At 46.1% G+C, this 21,333-nt stretch overlaps 2 protein-coding genes across 2 annotated transcripts; both read right to left on the minus strand.

Annotated features, from left to right (window-relative positions):
• Positions 1–440: 440 nt before the first annotated feature.
• LOC121612234 lies at positions 441–4,940 on the minus strand. Its single transcript, XM_041944973.1, has 10 exons — positions 4,690–4,940; positions 4,028–4,201; positions 3,741–3,898; positions 2,727–2,925; positions 2,074–2,170; positions 1,817–1,988; positions 1,582–1,631; positions 1,303–1,444; positions 1,050–1,231; positions 441–516 (listed from the first exon to the last, which is right to left on the minus strand). The coding sequence occupies exons 1-10, from the start codon at positions 4,938–4,940 to the stop codon at positions 475–477; spliced, it is 1,467 nt and encodes a 488-aa protein (XP_041800907.1). The 3' UTR covers positions 441–474.
• Positions 4,941–6,028: 1,088 nt separating this feature from the next.
• On the minus strand, positions 6,029–21,047 carry mecp2 (methyl CpG binding protein 2). The gene is made up of 6 exons (XM_041946089.1): positions 20,993–21,047; positions 16,251–16,446; positions 15,904–16,115; positions 15,608–15,801; positions 15,385–15,521; positions 6,029–14,616 (listed from the first exon to the last, which is right to left on the minus strand). Exons 1-6 carry the CDS (start codon positions 21,022–21,024, stop codon positions 12,307–12,309), a joined length of 3,081 nt encoding a protein of 1,026 aa, XP_041802023.1. The 5' UTR covers positions 21,025–21,047; the 3' UTR covers positions 6,029–12,306.
• Positions 21,048–21,333: the final 286 nt, after the last annotated feature.

Below are 21,333 nucleotides of genomic sequence, written 5' to 3' on the forward strand. Positions count from 1 at the left end.
TCTGTCTCTGTGGGTCTCTCTCTCTCTGTCTTCTGCTGCTTTTCGTTCAACTTCACATCTTTTCTTTTCTCAGTAGTTTCCAGCAGCAGTTTTCATTTGAGAATCATGTGAGTGGAGTTCCTGTGAGCCAGCAGAGGGCGCCAATGCTCTGCAGCTCCCTCTGCTTAATTGTTCAAACTGAGACTCTTTAAAAGCGTCACCTTCCCACAAAAAAATCTCCTTTCAGACAGACTCTGGGTCATTAAATGCTGTTCGTCTTGCTTCTGTCTGAATGTCTGATCAGTGTTGGCGCTACACATCATCGCTGAGACGACTCTGACACACTGACCCATGAGGCTGTGAGTGTGTGTGTGTGTGTGTGTGTGTGTATTTCATCACATTTCTCTGTTTCACATCTAAAATTCTGTTTTATTGATATTCAGAAAATGTTCTTTTAAAAACACACAGCAGAGAAAGGTGAAGTCAGTCTGACGATCAGTGAATCTCTGATCTTCTGCTCCGCAGGCTGTAACGAGGCTGGCCAATCAGGAGGAGGAGACGATGACAATGACGATTTACACACGCGCACACACACATACAAACACACAAAGGAAGAAAGAGCACAGAGCAGAGGTCAGAGGTTATGACGGTCTGTTTGGGGTTTGATTTGTTAAAGCTAGACTCCTCCAGATGTTGGTGCTAATGCTTCTCTGTCACTCATGCAGCTTGTAGACGAATCAGGCGACTGCATTCTGTGACATCATCGCAGATGTCAGAGCTGAACACGCCTGTGTTTTGTCTCTCTTGTAAAAGAAATGTCGATCTCAGTGAGACTTCCTGATTAAATGAAACTGAACTTGCTGCACGCAGAGGTCATGAATGAGTGTCAGGACATTTCACTGCTGATGCAGAATGAATGACAGCCATGAACAGAGTTAAAACTTCGGTCTGATGTCATGAAAATATGACGGATTCTAACTTTAAAAACATGTTTTTAACCAAAATGAATCAGTTTACTGAATAAATGCTTCTGTTCAAATCACAATCGTTAGCAATCAGACCAGACTTACCTGTTGGTCCTCCACCAGGATGCTGTAGACCAGAGGGGAGGAGGAGGAGGAGGGGAGGCGGGAGGAGGAGGAGCGTCGAGGACGCCGGCCTGGACTCACTGAGGCATTGTGGGTAGAGAGACTCTGCACTGACGCATTGTGGGTAGTGTTTGGCTGCAGGGTGATATTGTCAATATTCCATCCTGCAGAACAAACACACAGTTAGATTTCATGGCCAAAAGTATGTGGACGGAGAGGTGAGACAGGAACTGACCAGTGTGTGAGAGGTGAGACAGGTCTGAGCCGTCTGCAGTCAGAGACATCATCATGCTGCACTGCTCCTCTTCCTCCTCTTCTCTTTTTATCTCCTTTCTCCTTCTCAGCGTCTCCTCTCTTCTTCTGCTCACTGAGCTCCTCTGGAAGAGATCTGATTGGTCAGGCTGATGTGACAGGAAGTAACCTTCTCTATGACGTCACAGGAAGTATACTGTCAGAGTGATGGAGAAGAACTGATGGTGGTGAAACCAGGGAAACAGGATCACTGTTGTCTCACCTTCACATTCAGCTGACTGTCTGTCTTCTCCTGTTGCTCCCCTAAACACTCTGTAGACAGACAGACAGACAGACAGACAGGAATCAATCAGCACTCTCAGAGCTGCAGTGTGTCTTGCTGCAGTCCCTCTAGCATCCACCAGATGCTGCTGTGATCAAACTGGTTCTATAGAAGTAAATGTGAAAACCTCCTAAAAGTCATTTCTATGAGCTCTCAGCTGACTGGCTGAGCTTACCTGCGCGCTGCAGCGCCTCCTGCAGGCTTCTCTGTGTCTCTCGGAGCTGCTGCAGCACCTGCAGACTCTGCTGCACCGGGTCTCTGTACCGAATGCACACACACAGCAGAACACACACTCCGACACACACCATGAACCGCCGCAACACACTCACATAGACAGTGAGCAGCTCCTGCACACAGAGAGCACGTCAACATTTCACGCAACAAACAACACACACCTGAAAATACACAACGTCAGCAGTGTAACAAACTGACCACGTCTGTGTGTTCAGGATGATCAGAGTCCATCACATACTGGTAGATCTTCCTCTCCAGGTAGAAATTTAAACACACCAAACCCAACAACACCAACCTACACACACACACACACAAAGTCAATATATGTAATGTTTGATCTAATCAGCTTCATTTTTTTGTAAATATCTGCTGATTCTGAATCTGATGCAGCAACACGTTTCAAACAAGTTGTGACAGGAGCAACAAAAGACTGGGAAAGATGTGGAACGCTCCAAAAACACCTGTTTGGATCATTCCACAGGTAAACAGGTTGATTGGTAACAGGTGATGGTATCATGATTGAAAGGCTCAGTGGTTCACAAAAAAAAATCAGATTTAGACAAAATTTAGAATGGTGGAAAATCATTCCAGGCTCAAATGGCTGCGACTCACTGAGACTTTCAGTTCAAAGGTCACAAATATAAACTGTTGTTACAGCGCCACCATCTGGACAACCTGCCTACTGAGTGTATAATAGTTTCTGAAAGCCAGATATTTTAGGCAGTACTGGAGGAAGTACTCTGATCCGTCACCTCAGTAAAAGTACTCATGCTGCGTTGTAAAAATACTCTGTTACAAGTAAAAGGCCTGCTTTGAAGTTACCTGACTGCAGGTATAGAGGGAGGAGTTACCTGGCTCTGGAGGAGCGTTGGGTGGCGGTGAGGAGGAAGGAGGTGCACAGAGCAGCAGCATTGTAGCAGCAGGAGCTCAGACTGTGAGCCTCCATCAGCAGGAAACTGTGCAGGAAGGAGACTCTGTTAAAGAGTTCAGACAGCGCCACCTGCTGCTCCCTGGAGACACTGCTGAGCTCCGAGAAGACCGCACGCAGACCTGCCAGAGAGAGACAGACAGGTGGAGACACAGACAGACAGGTGGAGAGAGAGAGAGAGAGAGAGAGAGAGAGCTTACATCCTCAGTCAGTATACAAAGCAATGGTTCAAGATGTATTAAAAGATTTTGGACACTAGAGGGCAGAAACCACCTGCTATACTGTCAAGATTTGGGTAAATGAGGTTATAGTTAACCCTGGGTATAGTCTCTCAGGGTGTTGTACTCTGTGTTTTCTTACCCATCACAGAGTACCTCAGGTGTTTCTCATTTGTTTTGTCCCTGTGTGGAGTCTCTCAGGCTGTGTGTTTGTGTGTATTTATACTCAAGTAGGGAACCTCAGGCTGTGTGTATGCCATGTTCACACAAAACATTTTTTTTCTTTGTGTTTTGGCCTTTTGTCCACATGAGGACGCAGTTTTAGGTCACTGAAAATGAAGCTTTCGTTAAATTCCTTCCAAGATGAAGATATTCAGAAAGTCGGTTTGCAGAGTTGATGTGAAGACAGGGAAAGCAGAGTTTATGATTGTGATGACTGCGTGTGTGCAGTTACCTCCTGTATTTACTTGGCGTTAGTGGGATTGGACCTCTACTTGCAGGTCGCCTACCAGTAATCGCTTTTTTTCAGGCTTCTGATTGGCCAACATGGCTTTAGGGTTAGGGTCATAACACCATCTGCTGGTTTGGCATTTCAATATCCACAAAGATTTTTTTAAAACAGTGCTTGTATAAACAGGATTTTTGAGAAGAAAGGAGGAAAAAGTGTGTTTTAAAAAAGGCATTTATTACCCTGCGTGGGGATTTATATAGATTTTTACCCTGGGTAGAGTCTCTCAGGGTGATTCTCAGCTCCTCTCCATTGTCCAGGATCTCCTGCTGGGCCTGTAAGGCAGCACTCTGGGCATCAATTAGCTCTTCGGCCATCTGCCTGGTGGACTGCAGCTGCTCAACTACGCCTGCTGAACTCTCGGTTAACCTGACACACACACACACACACACACACACACACACACACACACACACACACACACACACACACCTGTACAGGGTGTCTTACCTGTGTTTGTGTTACATGTATTTGGTGTCTTACCTGTGTTTATCTTACCTGTGCATGGTGTTCTCAGCTCGGCTCTGCCAGGCTTCAGACTGCAGGAAGTGACAGATGGAGTGAGTGTGGGTGAAGAACTCAGTGTAGGTGTTAAAGGCCACAGCATCCATACCACCTGTACACCTGCTGACCTCTGACTCCTCGGGGCATGATGGGAAATCCCTGCCTGAGCTGACAGAGAGAATTATTTTATTTTTATTTTATTTATTTGTTTTATTGTGTCATTGACGATCAACACAAATATTACACATGTTGGATTTCTGGGCTGATTCTTATATTTTTATACTAAAACTGACTTATTTAGCAAAATAAAAATACACTAAAATTTACGGACATAGTTGCAGTAATGAATTCATCATTTTTACTCTGATTATTTTTTATTACCCGTTAAACATTAACTTTGGAAAGAAGTTCTAAACTTCTACTTCTAAACCACACACAGCCCTGATGATCACCACCAGGCTGCTGTAGTACTGCCACTACTGCATGTAGGGGTAATAATCTGATACTTCAGTGACACCTCACCGTAATATATTCCATTACAAGAAAAAATCCTTCATGTGGGCCACTGACTCCACCTGCAGCTACCTGCTGAGTTCACACCTGAGCGGCGGTTTGAAGGTTTCTCCTCCATTCGGACGTCGGTATGTGTGTTTTACCTGCTCAGGTGACACAGGGTGAATCTCAGTGCTATCCGGCTCTGGCTCTCTGACGTCAAGTCCCTGCAGCCCGTGTCCAGGTGCTCCAGGGCTCGCGCCCAACACTCTCCGTACCTGGGCTGAGCGGCGAGGCTCCGCACGCGCAGCAGCTCCATTCTGCCGAGCGCAGAGTCCGAACCGGAACCGGCGGAGAGTCCGCGCACCAGCCAGCCGCAGAGCAGCAACAGCACCGCGGACACCTGCGCGGCCATCTTCACCTGTCTGCACGTCAGTCTGCTCTGCCAATCAGAGAGCCAGATTTTCACCTGGTCAAAGGTCACCAAGAGGTCACGGTTCTTCCAGTTCTGTTTAAAAGTTTCAGCTGCAGTGAGGCTGCGTTCACTCTGTGCATGAAAACACGTAGAGTTTACTAAAAAATGTTCCACAGAAAAACTTTGAGCTGAAATGAATTCAAGAAAAATGGACAGACGGAGACAAACAAACAAATCAATAAACAATCTGTTGAAGACAGATGAAACGTTTGATGACTTCCTGAGAAAACACTCATGTTTCTCAACATTCATCCCTTCATAAGTTCATAAACTGCCACAGCGGCAGCCAGCAGGTGGCAGCAGTGAATCATTGTCTGATCATGTGACTTGACGTTGATGACGTGTCTCAAATGTTTGGGTCCAATATTATTTAAAGTTTTATGTCACAGTTCGGTCTTTTAGAAATTCACTCGTTCACTCTCGGACTCACAGTTGAGATGATGTCACCTCGCCATCCTCCAGGAAACAGGCCACATGACGTTTTTGATGAGACAATGGATCACGTTCATCATCGAAGCTGCGGATTGGTGGATTCTGTTCCCTTTGGCCAGAGCTATGCTAGCTGGTTCCAGTCTTTATGCTAAGCTAAGCTAACCAGCTGCGGGTGTAGTTTCATATTTAGGCTACAAACATGAGAGCGGAATCAGTGTGAACATCTGGCTGTCAGACGGGAACAGAGGAAGAAGAGTTCACCAAATATTGTTGGACTAAATGTTGGTATTATTAGAAATGTGCATCATGTGAACACAGTGGTGAGTAACACATGGAGTTAAGCCTCTGGCTGCATTACCACACTCTAACATCAGCTGTTTGCTCTGGTCTGGTCTGATCAGGTTATCTGGAGTTACACTGCAGCTACGTCCAGATATTATTTCAGAATAAATTATTTAAAGTTGTTTATTTGGCAATAATTTATTACACAGAATAAACAATCTAACTACTAAGATACAGTATATTATTAGCAAGGAGCAGAGCTTTAAATGTGCGTTACACTCATTTCTCAGAAGTTTCTAATCATTCCCTGAATTTATCAAATTGCCAAACTGTCCTGCAGTGAACCGTCGGGCTGCTGGGGTCCCTCAGGGTCCGCTGGGGCCCCTCAGGGTCTGCTGGGGCCCCTTAGAGTCTGCTGATCCAGCCCTGGTTTCTACCTGATCCCTGACACACCTGAAGAACAGAACCATGACCTTTTCCCCTGCGGCCGATGTGAAATGTTTGAGGCTTCGTCTCTGTGATGGAAACCAGGCGTCTGCTCTTCATCCTCAGACTTTGGAAGCGTTTGTGTGTGAGAGCTACAATCAGTCAGACGACCACAGATCAGGGGACAACAAACGCTTTTAGTTAGAAAGAAAAATAAGAAAACAGGTAAAAACTAGTTTTGTCTACAGCGACAGTGTATTGGAGTTTCCACTGAATTCCAACCAGAGTAAAAGCAGAATATTCATCCTCAATATTAGCAACTATGAAGTCACCACACACATCACTACTAAGTCTAGAAACACAACATGGCTTGGCTGACATGGTGGCTTCTGGCAAGACGCACAATATTATAGGCACTAAACTCTGGAACATGCAATATGGTGGCTGGTTACTGTAGTTTGTGCCGGGTCGAGTCCTGTGGAGTGAGTCCATTCAGAGGGACAGCAGGCCGACAGCTTCACTGCTCTGAGCAGACCGGGCGGCAGGCGGAGCGTCACGTACGCAAAGGTCAGGCCGCTTCAGCCTCAGGTGGACACAAACAACATCACCTGTATGAGGTCACGCCGATGCAATAAAGCGACCGGAGCATGGCGTGAGTGGACGAAGACTTTAAAGAACGAGGCACATTTATTTGATCCGGGACGAAGACATTCAGTTGTTTGATTTTGTTCTGGTTGAGGGGTGAAAAGCTCAATTTTCCAACGTCATTGCTAAAGTGCTGGAGCCTTCCCCAAAGAGCTGTGAGAACACTGAGGTGCAGAGTTGATCCTGTCAGATCTACCGAGAGAGCTTTAACATTCAAACTGCGTCTGTACGTCCAGATCTGAGAGCTCACACTGATTCAGGTCCAGGTCTCAGACAGGACTGGACAACAAGAACCTGCTGAATCAGCGCAACAAATGATGAACAACTGTTGAAAAAGATCTACTGTGATCAAAAGGCAAAGCCAACAAACAGCCAATCACAGAGCTTCACATGAACGCTGCGCTGAGGCTGAAGATTACAGTCATTCTACAGGACACGGGTACATTTTCGTTTTCTGATTCTGGGTCAGTTTTGGATGCATCCAGTAGCTAGAGTGACATTTTGGTTTGAGGCTGGTTATGATTACTGCTTCCTTCTTTTCTGCCGTTCAGATGTTTTATTGTGGAACCTACAATTTCAGATTTAAGCGTCACTTCATTCATTTACTGGGTTCTATTGAAAAGTGATTCTTAAAATACACAAAATGTTCATAACAGATTCATCTGTTGTGAAGCAGGCTGGACTCCGAAACCTTCAGACCTTCAGTTAAACCAGGTTTTCTTCATCAGGCTCTGTGTGTTCACGTTAAAAGGTCTGTTGGCTTCATCATATGACTCTTCTTCAGCACTAAATGGACCAATTACAAACCGCCTCCTTCAGTCAGAGGCACAGGTTGAAAAATATAAACAATTATTTCAGCGAACAGCAACACTGCTGCCAATAGGTTGTTTGCAGTCACATGGTGTTAAATTCAGATGGAGGGCAGGAAGTGAAAACCACAATGGAGGAGATGGAGGAAAGTTCTTACTGTGCTAGTTTGGATGAAATGACGAGATAAAGGTATAAACAGAAAATCAGAACATATGTTGGATGTGCCTCTAACGTTATGAAGAAGAGCGACTTTTCTCCTGCTATTGAGGCAGCAGATAAAACAAACTACCTGCTCATTCAGACGTCGTTCTACTCTAGAAACCAAATGAAAGCTTACAAAAGTGTGGAGGAGTACAACTGTTTTGTTAGCGGTTGGGTCCACGACCTCGGTACCAAGGTGCTCCGGGATGACTGTCGTTTCTTTTTTGCAAGGGTTAGTAGCTTTTATTGTCCTGTGGATTAACCAGGAACAAACGTTCAGGGCCGAGAATGTTGATGTTTACGTTACGGCTGTTTGAAAGTGAAACGCCACCGAGGACGTAGATCGTCACGACAAAACGAGCCCGGTACATTATTTATGTTCACCTGTGAAACTGCTAACGAACCACAGATTTAAAACAATAGCTAATCTGACACCATTTACACCATTTTCCGACTTGGTTCTGCCTGACCGCAGACAGCTAACAAGACATTTTTCGGTCAATTTCTTGCATTTTTCATCCTAATGAACAACAACTTTTGGTACTCGATTAAAGCTCTTTTTGCTTTCTCAGTTTGATTGATTTGAGCAACCGTAAAGATGCCATAGCCATTCAAATCACTTCCTGTCCTCCATCTGCAGTTCGCGCCACAAAAAAAAGCATGACTGGCGTCATACGCAAAGAACCGATAAACTGAGAGAGAACAGTGTCAGTAAACTGCTGCTACTGTAAGTCATCAGCTGACCTGTTTCTTTTAGCTCTCAAACACTCTCAGAGCCTCCTGTTCATTTAACTGCACATTCTGGAGGCTGAAACCTTAAACTGATGCAGCACATTTAAACATTAGACTCAAGAACTGGACTCAGGTCTAAAACTATCCCCCAATGAAGGACACGAGGAGATCCGTGTCTTCACAAATCAAAGTGAAATGAAGTTCACTGGTTAAATATTATTTGTGATAAATACCAATAGACTCATCAGTTTTCTAATCAGTGTGCTGCAGCACCAACAGTGTAAAACAGACCAAGGGGGATCCAAAGTGGTCTCTTGTTTTTGTGCCTTCATCATTCTTTTAGTGTGTTCAAGTGTTCAATTTCACCTGAAGCAAACAGGAAAAATGATTTTCTGCTTCGACTGAATGCATGAAGATTCCTGTGGCTAAAAACCACAACATGATGCATCCAGTTTGTTCTGCTGTGGTCACATGCGATTCGATCAGTGACGTCACGACACACGGCTCAGCAGTCCTGCAGATACAACTCACAGCTGAGCATCGCTCAAAGAGAATATCGTCTTTTTATAGCTGGTTTAACTCTGAAACTCTGAACAGAACCTGGTCCAGAGCAGGTCAGGTGTGCAGCATCAGTTACCGTGGAGACGCAGCCACCTCCTTGACATGAACACATGAAAATGCACCAAAATCTCCGGTGTGTGTCATCTAGGGTTATTCCCAGTTCAGATACCAGTATCTGAAATGCTGGATCAAACATTGGTGGGTACGCAGGTCTTTGCATCGGCCAAATATTACGTAATTTACTCGCCCCAGAATGGAGGACCCTGCCTCTTCTCAGCAGCATCCATTTCACCTGTTTCACTGCACAAGTAGCCGGTATCCATAACTGGCAGGTGCACCTTCAAGCACATCAGCAAATTTACATTTGCCCTCTGTTCCTGTTGGATGACAGGGGGAGTACGGCAGGTCGAAAGTGCCAAAAAAAAAAAAAAAAAACAATCAACAAATAACAAAAATCAGGTAGTGGTAGTTTTACTTGGATAAAACATCTGTTTTCTTTTCCTGGAAATCTATTCTTCTTCTCTGCTTCTCTAAAACAGTTGCCTGCCCAGCAAGTTGAGCTGTGTTGCCACTGGAAACTACTGTTTTATATCAGCAAAATGTTTACAATTTCTCAATAGGTTCAGTGGTGCCTATTGAGAAATATTTGACTTTGGAAAATCCCTCCAGTAAGACAGCGACGTGCAAGGCTTCATGCAAGGTTTTATACTGTTACTGTATTATGTATTATTTTTAAATGTCTTTTATTTTACACAATTACACCTCCACATTAAGTTTTTATCCGGAATCATTTATTGCTAGATGTATTTATTTGTATTCTTTTTCAAATATGACTGTCAAATTAGATAATTAAAGTTCTCTTTGTCTGGGATCAGAACATCATGTAGTCTGAAAGGCTGCAGATCCACCTTCTCTCTTCTTCATATTTAGGTAGACTGGAGCTTCTTGAAGACCATCTTCCTGTGTTTGCATCTAACCAATAAGATGACAGAACACCCTCACCTGACTTTTACTAATGCATTTGAATTTTTTTTTCTGTCTAAAAAAAACCCAAAACTGCAGAAAGTTTACAAACTCATGGAAACTAAACTAAAAACATGGGAGTTTTGAAAAGACCTGTAGCTGATACAGTCTGGCTTCAACTCATGGATGTATCTTTAGATGTATTAATAGATGTAAAACTGTCCCAGAGCCAAGAAAACCTGTTTTTATTTATGTGAAATCTAAATGTTAGTTTTACGCGCTGAGCAATTTTCACTCCTGTGATTGGCCGCCATCCTTCATTCTGATATACCGTTCTTATAATGCATACAATGCTTCAACAGAACGCGTCCACAACTGACTGTTAGACTTGTGTTAAAAAGTTTTAAAATAATTGAGAAAATGCTGACAAGGCACACTGAGATTATTTAGAGGGCGGGGCCAAACAAGTGACGCTTTACATTCAGCTCAAACTGAGCTGGAGATCTTAACGAGAGCCACGCTGCCTGAATTGTCTGAATCTAATCACGCTGAAGGTACTTAAAGCTTTAAGAAATGAAATTCATGAATGGAAGCAACATCTCCTGGTAACTTCATGTCACTTAAGTGTAACGAGAAACTTTTTTTTTTTTTCCAGAACACAATAATAACTGGTTTCTTGTCGAGTGAAACCTGCTCCACGTCTTCATGTTCACTAACTGCTGAATGTGTATTCCACACTGAGCGTTAGAAAGTCTCATTCACACCCTTTGTTCTTAAGAATGTCTCCTTCGTGCTCTCAAATCTGGACGTACAGGTTAGTTTTCTGCTCACTGAATAGTTTGTGTCTCCAATATATCTGACTCCACATGAAGCTGAACCAGACCTCGTTCAAGGTTTCACTTCTGCGGAACGTCTGCCTTCACAACACGGCCGACAGCAAACCCTGACGAGGTCGACCTCTGCGTACGTGCCGCTCCGGTTGAAGGCCTGCAGGGTGTCCGAGCGACATGCAGGCGGTTGATTGTACAAACTGGAGGAGTGCAAACTGTTCCAGACATTCAACACGAAGACACGATAAAAATGACTCCAATTCCCACTCTTTCATTAAGACTAAAAACTAAAATGAAGCTACTGTAAAAGTGGGTTTGGTTTGATATTAAAAGCGCTTCCTTTGGAAACAAAACGACTATGAGAACAAACAGATTCTATGAAGACCAGTATGGAAGAATCTCTAACCTGGAAGAACAACTCTCTGCCTTTCAAATACTTGGAAAATGAATGAAGAGCGCTCAAGGTTTTCGTATCAAACAACTGACTCATCTATTTTTGAGGCTGTTTTAGCGTCTGATAAGAGGAATCAAGAACTCCTCAAGTTGTTCAAATATTTCAAATGATGAGGGGTTTCAAAGACGAAATGAGGTCTGTGTAGAGTCACGCTCATACATCAGGTTCATTACCTGTAGGGGGCGGTCTGGAAGGGGAAAGGAAACATTACCGACCCCCCTCTTCATGGGCTTAATGGAAAATGGGGAAGGAAAAAAAATTGTGCAATTTTTAAGACCAGCTAAAGGTGCAAACTGCCGCCCCACATCACCTCTGAGGCTTTCAGTCAAGGTCTAGTTTCAGTCAGGGACTGTCAGTCAATACAAGGAGTTTTAGTGAGAGACCATCAGTAAAGAGCAGGACTTTAAATAATAGACTGTCAGTCAGCAGCACAACGATGAGTAAGGGACCGTCAGTTGATAATATCAGAGTTTAAAGCTGTATAACAGAGACAAAACAATAAACTATCAAAATACGAAATAATAATAATAATAAAAAAAAAGAGGTTATATTCCGGAAGCAACATTTCGTTCAGAGTAATGTGTTGTTAAGCGTTGGTTTTTAGTTCCAAACTACTCCCCCCCTCCCCACGGAGACTAGCGGGACACAACAGCTGCCTTTTGATTATATATACACACACTTGTTTATCGGTTTTTCCTTTTTGTTTGTTTTTCCTAGAAAATGACACCATCCACCCTCCTCTCCAGCTGTCCTTCAGCGCCCGGTTTGTTCTCAAATCCAGAACTTTACAGAGTCTCCAGACAGAATCAGATGGAGTAGAAGCTGCAGCAGTCCTACCCACTCTGTGTGACGCTATCCTTCTATCTGAAAACACTGTCAAATGAACAGCCCAGTCACACTCCTCCTCCACCTGGTGCTGACTCAGTCCGTCAGTCTACCGATCGGTCAGCCTGTTCGTCAGCCAGACCAATCAGCTGACTCTTTCGCTGACGACCGTCCGTGACTCTACAGTTTCTTCTCGACTAGGACAAGGGACGGCAGACTGGGGGACGATGTCTCTGAGCTCCCTGCCCTCACCTGCTGCCTCTGGCTCCGCCCTTAGCCGAGCCCTACCATCTGCCCCAGGGACAAGACCGACCCCGGAGCCGGCTACCACTGGAGATCCAGGAGTCATGGAACTGGGAGGCCTCGAGGTGCTGTTTGACCCTCTTTCACCTCCTAAAACCTCTCTGCTTTCTGATGCTGTGACCTGCTCCCCTCTCCCCTCCGCCCTGACACCCTCAACGCTGGCCTCTCTGCTTGGCAGCAGGCTCCCTCGGCCGGGCCGAGTGGTACTCAGATCCTGGGGCTGTTCACTCTGGTTCTGCTGAGCAGGGACCAGATTGGTTCTGGATAGGCTTGCAGATGGTCGGTGAGATGAAAGGTGCTGCACATGGGGCCTGGTAAGCTGAGGGTGGGGCTGGGGTTGGGGGCACGGCTGTGTTTGAATCCGCTGAAAGTGTAGTTGTGCTTGGGACTGGGACTGGGGTGGCCGAGGCTGGGAGAGAGATTGTCTGGGTTGTGGTCTGTATTGAGTCTGGTGTTGCGAAGGGGGCCTCGTCTGCTGTTGGGGCTGCGCCTGATGTCTGGGTTGCAGGTGAGATTGAGGCTGGGCTGGGGTCCTGGACTGGGGCTGAGGCTGAGTTTGGGATGGGGTCCTGGACTGGGATGGAGGCTGCGTTTGGGCTGGGGTCCTGGGTTGAGTTTGAGGTTGAATTTGGGAAGGGGATCTGGGCTGGGTTTGAGGCTGGATCTGAGCAGGGGTTCTAGGCTGCAGTTGAGGCTGAGATTGGGCTGGGATTCTGGACTGGGATTGAGTCTGAAGTTGGGCAGGGGTCCTGGTCTGGGGTTGGACTTGAGGCTGCAGTGACTGCCGGGTCTGGAGTTGAAATTGTTGTTTGAGTTGGGTTTGGGGTTGAGACGGATGCCTGGGCTGGGTTTGAGGTTGGAGTGCTGTGGGGGACTGAGTTTGATGTGGATGCCTTGTTTGGGGCGGATGAAGGTGCAGGATGGATGGGAACTGAGGAGGGTGTGACTGAGGTGGAGCATGCTGAGCCTGAAGCTGGGTTCGGTGCTGGGCTGGGGAGTGGACAGGCTGTGACTGAGTCTTTTTGGGGGAAGCCTGGGGCTGACTGTGGGTTTGGGATGGTGGTTGTTGGGGCCGTGGCTGGGGCAGGTCATGCCTGGCAGGAGAGGGCTGGGGGGCTGAGTATCGAGGCTGGGCTTGTGGCTTACTGGGAGACTGGGTCGGGGGATGCTGCTGGGAACGGGGTTGGAGCTGGTGGCGTGGCTGAGGGGGAGGATGGCGAGGTTCAGGCAGGGACTGAGTCGCAGACTTGGACTGTGGTCTGGGAGGAGCTTGCTGGGTGTGCTGGGAGTGTTGGGTGGTGAGTTGAGGCACAGTCTCGACTTCAGGCCTGGACTGGCTGGAGGGCGGTGGATGTCCAGAGGCTGGAGGAGGAGGGGGAGGAGGCTGATCCACTGTGGAGGTAGAGGAATGTTGGTGGCGATGATGATGATGGTGATGATGATGATGATGGTGGTGTTTGTGAGGCGGCCGGTCCTTCCTTTTGTGGCTTTTTGATGGGCTAATGCTACTGCTGCTGCTGCTACTCCTTCCTCCTCCTTCTCCTCCCTTATCACCTACATCTTCATCTACTTCCTCTCCTCTGCCTCCTCCATCTCCTGCTGCTATTCCAGTTTTCTCCTTGTGCTTCCTCCCTTTATGTGTCTTGTGTCCATGTGATTGGCTTTCATCAGAAGCAGTGGGCTGCTTCTGTGATTGTGATTGGCTCTGCTCAGAGGGGGCAGGCTGAGGCTCCGAGGATGGAGCCCCCTCGCCTTTACCTTCCTCCACCTCTACAGTGACCCTTCTCTCAGTTTCAGTTGTTGTGGCCACTGGAGTCTGAACACTCTCCCTCTCTTCCACTGTCTCTCTCGTTTTGCGTTTTTTGATTGGCAGGGCTGTTTCCTGGACAACAGGTTTGACGGAAGACTCCTTGGCTGCTCTCCGTTTTGCCTCTGCCGCTAAAATGGCAGCTGCAGCGTAGCTCCCAGCTGCTGAGCTACCAGAGGCTGATGCCGAGGAGGTGGATGCTGTGGCAGCTGACGATGCTGCTGAGGCCAAGGTTGGTTTCCTGCCCCGTTTCTTGGGGGCGGTCTGTGGTGGGGCCGAAACTTCCTGTTCTGATTTCCTCTTTCTGCCTGGACGGGACTTGGGCACCAGGGAAGGAGACACCACCTGCAGGAAGATACCACATCAGCTTTGTTACTGCATTATTTTAAACTTCAAAAATAATAAGTAGAATTACATAAGGTCCTAAAGCACTAACAACAACAATGCATCCACAAAGCTGTAAGACTGTGTCACTACCTTAAGCTCAAAGAGCTCATTCATTATAGACAGTCCATGATAAACAGGTTCAGATCAGCCTCCAGCTGTTGTTTCATCATGACCCATATGAGCACTGTAGCCCTGCCTTTATCTGCTGCCCTGCTTAAAATGCACAGAACCCCTACACTTGTAGGTAGTGAGCCCACATGGCAGCAGCCTGGTGTTCTCCTTTCAGGTCTGGTACTAGGGGGGCGATGGTCTCCCTTAGCGCAGCCACATTGCTTTTCACTGTCTGTTTCCTGTTGGTTCTTTAAATTGGTAGCTCAACTGGGACCAGTTTGCCTTTGGAAACCCTACCAGCTGCTGTGATGGTCACTGGAATACACAAGCCCCTCCACCACAACAAGTTGGTGATTCACAGAAGAGTTCTTATTAAATATGTCAGAATAGTATTAGAAATTTAGTGCCAGTCGAAGAACATATTCCAGAGAAGTCTACAAACTTTGACACAGAGTTTCATGTTACTACTTGAGAATGTAGTTCTCCAAGCAGTCCTGGTTGGAACTGGATGAACTTGCTTTCGAAAAGCATTTTTGGGCGTCTGGTTATTACTGTGATCCTCAGACGATGTCTCCTAAAGATTTTCTGGATGACTGAATGACAGACTGATCATACCTTTGAGGCAACTGAGGTGGTGCCAGTGGAGGTCTCTGTCTTGCCAAAGGGCATCTTGACCAGCAGTTTGCCCGGAGTTTTCTCCACTACACGCTTCATGGCCACACCCTCTGTAGCCTGCCGCATCTTCCCACTGCCTACATGTACACAACGAACAGTAACCATGAAGACAACAAGAAACTCAAACTCTTCAGCCGAACTTTAAGTGGAAGTGACTGAATACCTTTGGGCCGTCCACGGCCTCGCCCCGATGGTTTCACCACCTTCGGTTTCTTAGGTGGACGTCTCTCACGGCGGGAGGGGCTTCCACGTCCGGTGACAGTGAAATCAAAATCGTTTGGGTCGGTGGTTGTGTCGCCAACCTTCTGGAAGTAGGCAATAAGTTCCACCTTGGAACGAAACGCCTTTCCCTCCGAGCTGAACAATAACATGAAAATAACAGTGATTGTTTATCCAGAGCTCTATCACTCCATCTCGTCACAGAAAACCAACGCAGCATCAGCGGTGGAAGTGGCTTACTTGATCAGGTAGACATCAAACTTCCCTGCTGAGCGACCAGACTTCCTCTGTTTGAGTTTGCGGGTCCAGCCTTCAGGCAGTGATGGGTCATCGTACAGCGGCCCGCGGTCCCTGATGATGGAACGCCGTTGCCTGGGAGAACCTGCGGATTCGCTGCCGGCTGTCGACTCTGACCCTGGCTCCTCTGAGGGGCCTGCCACCGGCTCCGTCACCTGCCGGAAGGAAGTGACGTGAAACCAGCTTCTCATCCCAAACACGTTTATATTGTATCGGATTACATCATACCATTCGGTCGGTGATGACCCCTCTAGGACTGCACCTGTCCTGTTTACAACACCTGTCCTTACCTGTGTCTGTTGCTCCGCCCCCGTCTGTGGCTGCAGTGTGGCTGTTGGGGGCATGGTCATCGCTGTGGTCTCCGCCCCCCGGTCAGTATGGCGACGCTCCCGGCGGATCTTCTTGGTCTTACTGTGAGACCTGTCTCTCTCTCTGGCAGGGGGTCGGGGGTTGATAGGTCCCTCCTCACCCTCTTGACCCTCCTCCCTGTGAAAAAGAGATGACATCATGCCTGTCAGCACACATCAGTGATGACATCACAGCTGTGCCGTGTTTCGTTGGTCACTCAGAATCGGGGTGTTGTAGGGCTTCCCGCAGAATTCTGGAGCAGCAAGCCAGCAGGTCTGGGAATGCGCCCCCTGCAGGCTGGTGGCCTGCAGCACATTCTAACACTACTGTTCCATCACATGCACTGATCTGAATTACTGCATATTTTAGTTAGCTTCAAGTTTGCTGAGCTGATTGTAAACATGTAGTGAATGAGGATGAACATTCACTGTGTTACAGGCAAAGCAGGACAAAACGTCTCAATGACGGGACAACTGAGAACGTTAACCACCCGTATGATGTAGAGAAGTAAAAACACTGTTCATATATGTTACTGCAGGAAGCTCTATTAGTCACGTGTTGTGTTTAAAACAGGATTTGAGCCTTCTGACACTAGTTGGTCAAAGAGAAAAAATCGAAAAGTGTTGGCTGGAAAATGACAACAAGGCTGAGGCAATGTTACTTTGACATAAATAAAGAAATAAAGATCATTCAGTCATTCGTTCATTAAGCCCATAAATGTGTGTGAAAACGTGGTGCTTTCTGAAGCAGCCATCTGATGAGGATGTTCCTGTAATCAATGCAGCTCCTCACGGATCTCTCAGCCATGATTTTGATAGTATCTGTCAAACACTGAAGACACGCACACACACTCTCGTAGAAGACGTAGGCGTGGCATTGATTCAGACAGGTGGGCACATTTCTGTCATCACGGTCACATTGTTTTGAAGTGGAGACTCGTGGTCGTAACGAACAGCCAATCGCAACTTCTTAATCAAAACTATTTTATTCTATTCAAAAATTAAAGTTAGGAGTTAAGCTAGCAGGTGATGGAACGTCTGGGGTTGAACACATCAATTTTCATAACTCTCCAAATCCTGCTGTCTGCGAGCGACGCCTCTCCAGCAGTGATTGGTCAGGTGTGTACAGGTGAGAAAGCAGGCTGGGTTTGAACTTCTCACAGCTCTTTTTCATTCTTCCCACAATTGTTTCTGTCGCTTTTCATGTAACTACAAAGACACACAGAGATGTGAGTTGTTGCAGACACCGAGGACACAGTGGGACGCAGCCAGGAGACATGTCTTCACATCAGACATGAAAGACAACATGAGCGCACAGTGCAACGCGGAATCGAACTAAACCTCGTCCTCCCCACACTTTCTGTGCGTCTTTTTTTTTTTAAGATACATTTTTGCCTCTATTTTGATTGTGACAGTCAAGAAACAGACAGGAAACGTATGAGGGGAGGAGGAAGGAGCATGAGGGTGACGTGTAACGCAGGTCTTCCAGCTGGAACTGGACCACGTGTGCTGGATTATGCTTCTAAACCACTGGTCACCCCCCACTTGGGATTTAAGTTATGGAGGCCCAGAGAGGAGGTACAGAACTGCAGGGACTCACAGATGCACAAAATTAACTTTTCCTGCATTCCTCTCGACTGTAAAACTGCCTCTGTCACACCTGTCAAAGTCCAAATCCCACTGGACCAGCATTGTGGTGGTCAGTGCATGTGGGGTCAAAGTTCAGTTTAGTTGAACTTTGCTGTAAAGTCTGTCAGAAATGAGCATGTTGTGCACAGTGACGGCTGCACGGCCAGCTGAGAGACTTCAGCCACTCTCCTCTGGAAGTGGTCTCACTCTGCACCTTGTCGACCCTCTTGCGGTGCCTTCAGTCTACCTTCCTGTGTGGACTTTCAGAACCACACTATGAATTAATTAGCTTTTTTGAAGCCAATGGTTTGAATGTGAAACGCATGAAGTTTGAGTTACAGCCAATGACAGCGTCCCTGAACACACCAACAGGAAGTTCTTAAACTTGTTGATAAATGACTGACTGGTGGCCCCCTGACAGGTTTTCTCTCTGCGGCAGGTTTCAGTCTCACATCTCTGAAGGCTGACTTTAACACGAAGTCAACATTTGGCTGGAAGATGAATGTAAACAGTGTCTCCTCCAGCTGATTCCGCTGTAACTTCACACACAGTCGTCACGTGGAGCCGCAGTAACAGTCTGAATGTTTCAGCGCTCTGAAAGCAGCAGCAGGTCTCATCCAGGTGGTTGTAAACAGGAAATGATGTTTACAACACCAGAAACAGCTGATGTCTGCAGAACTGATCCACCCAGTTTCTGCCTTTAAGATCAACTCACAAATACAATCCCAATCAAATCAATCATCAAGTTCTGTTTTCTGATGATGCCTTTTATGTCATATTTCAATGTTTTATTTACTACTCTATGTTCTATTGTTTTTTAGATGGACATATGTCCTTTTTATAAGCTTTGCTTTGTAGAATATAACTTGTTCATCTGTCTTATTTCTTCTGAATTCTGCTTCATTATTGATTTATCTGATTAGTTTTACAATTAATTGATTCATTATTTAATGTAGAAAATAAAAAATTCCCCTCACAATTCCTCAGTGCATTATCATATTTATTATTATTGTATGATAACAAAGTTTTTGATTAATGAAGGTTCTAATGTGTACATACACATAATTCTAATCAGTGTTTTTATCTGAATGTCTCAGCAGCTCATTGACTCAAAGTTCAGTTTTACAGCTTTATTAGTAACTTCATCTGTAACAATTAATTATCAAACAAAAATGCCAAATGTTTACTTCAGATATTCATTTACTCATAATATTTTACTGTTGGTTGGATTAGATATGAAAAATCTATAAAGAAAATAGTCACTGGTTCCAGGTAGTTTAGCCACCTGGATGTGGAACAGATAAAAAAACACAAACAGCATCAGAAGCTCATTTTGTTCTGTGTGAAATAAAGACACTGAATCAAATCAATAAAGTTTTCTGAATCTGAAACAGAAACATTTCAACCAGTTATTTTATTTGTAAGATTATCGATCACATCTGAATTTGATTTGATTTACACGACTGACTTGAAGTGAACTTTGTTCATTTTTCAGTCTAAATGTGACATGTAACAGATTGCATATAAACTAAATCTCCTTCATGCTGCAGCAGACGGAGTCTCAGAGGATTGTGAAAACTCCTTCAGGACAGCAGGAAGTGATGTTAAACAGACATACTGATGCTGAGACTGAATCACTAACTGGGGCTACAGACTGCCATCTTTACTCTGTAACACAACTGAGTCGCTCCCTGCTCATAAAAACACACAGAACAATCAACAAATCATTTTTGAGATGAAAACCAGCTGCTGGTCCACTGATGGTCCCAGTCCAGATCAATCTGTCTCCCAGCAGCTCCGGGACTCTGAACTTAACTGCAGATACAAAGTCCTGATAAATACAAACTGTGCGACTGTCTCATTTCCATGTGAGGCTGTGAAACTAAAAACTTAAAGTAACAACAGCTGCATGAATATGAGTGAATATGTTTGAGTTTTGGACTGTCGGTCACACCAAACAAGATGAGTCACCGCGGGCAGCATCACTACTTTGTGACAGGTTACAGACAAAGCCATTCATCGGTTAATCATATACACAACCAGCAGACTGATCAACACTGAACATTATTTGTTGGTTTCTGGTTGCATGTGCCTCCTGATCGTCACCAGTTCACCCAGAATTTCACTAGAAAAGCTAAACGTGAAGCAAAGTCTGAACAAACGCTGCATTCTGTGTAGCAGCAGTTTGTTTTTGGCTCATATCTGGTTTATCACCTCGTGACCCCTCAGAGTCATCATGTGACCCTGTTAGGGTCTCGACCCTCAGGTTGGGAACCCCTGCGTGTGTGATGGTGATGAAGCTGCAGGTGGAGGTGAAGCAGCAGGAACAGGAACAGGAAGTAAGCTACACCCCCCCCCCCCACACACACACACACACAAGAAGGTTCGACTCCAACCTGGACGAACACACACATACACACACAGCTGTTTGGCTAAGCGGCACTGGGGCAGCTGCCTACTAATTAGGACAATAATCAGTTTAAGCTAGCTGACAGGGGGCGGTGGGGGTGCGGGCCATTTAACGGGATGTATATGATGGATGTGTTTGATTTGGGGGTTGACCCGGGTTACTGAACAGCAGTCTAAACACTCAGTCTGACTTCTCATTGTTTTTTTCCTCCTCAGATGAAAACACTCTCTGTGTTTGCTAACGAGCTAGCAGCCTGTTAGCTACCTGCCTGTCTGACGGAGGCGGGTGGACACACCGCCTGGGAACGGTGCTGTGATGTTTGTGACGGACACACCGCCGCCGATCCCCGGCCTGACTTCCCGGGGAGTTGTGTGGAAGTCAGAGCGGCCCGGCGGTGCACAGAGAGCGGGCTAAGCTAAAGCTGACGTCCGTCCCTTCGCTCCAGCTACAGCAGCAGCTAAAGTACAGACTTAGCAGTAAGTTGGTGACGTATTCCCGCTAACCCCGCTCCGCCGAGACAGGCCGGGGTAAAAATCAACGCACTTTTACTTCAATAAAACACACGACAGAAAATAGTCGGCGGCGGTCGGAGGCGGCGACAGCGGCGGCGCTTTAACGGAGGATAAAATGTAAAAACCCCACTTACAGTCTCTCCTCTCCGCTCTCCACGGCGGCCATTTTTATTTAAATAAATAATTTTATATTAAAAAAAAGCCTCCAAACATCTCTGCTCCCTCCTGCTGCACCCCGCCCCCTCGACTCCATTTCCAAACGCCGTCAGTGAACAAACACCGCGAGATCTGAACGAAGATGAGGTCAACACAGCGCAGGGGCGGTGTAGTCCCGCGAGATGTGAACTCTTCTTCGGTCAGACTGACACGTTCAGGAAACCCTGTGAAATCTGTAAAAACAATAAACAAAGAATCAGATTTTCACACAGGAAAGCTTTACGGAGCATTAATAATTAGTAAAACAACATGGTAAATA

Source organism: Chelmon rostratus, chromosome 10, assembly GCF_017976325.1.
Source record: "Chelmon rostratus isolate fCheRos1 chromosome 10, fCheRos1.pri, whole genome shotgun sequence".
NCBI classification, from domain to species: Eukaryota; Metazoa; Chordata; class Actinopteri; order Chaetodontiformes; family Chaetodontidae; genus Chelmon; species Chelmon rostratus.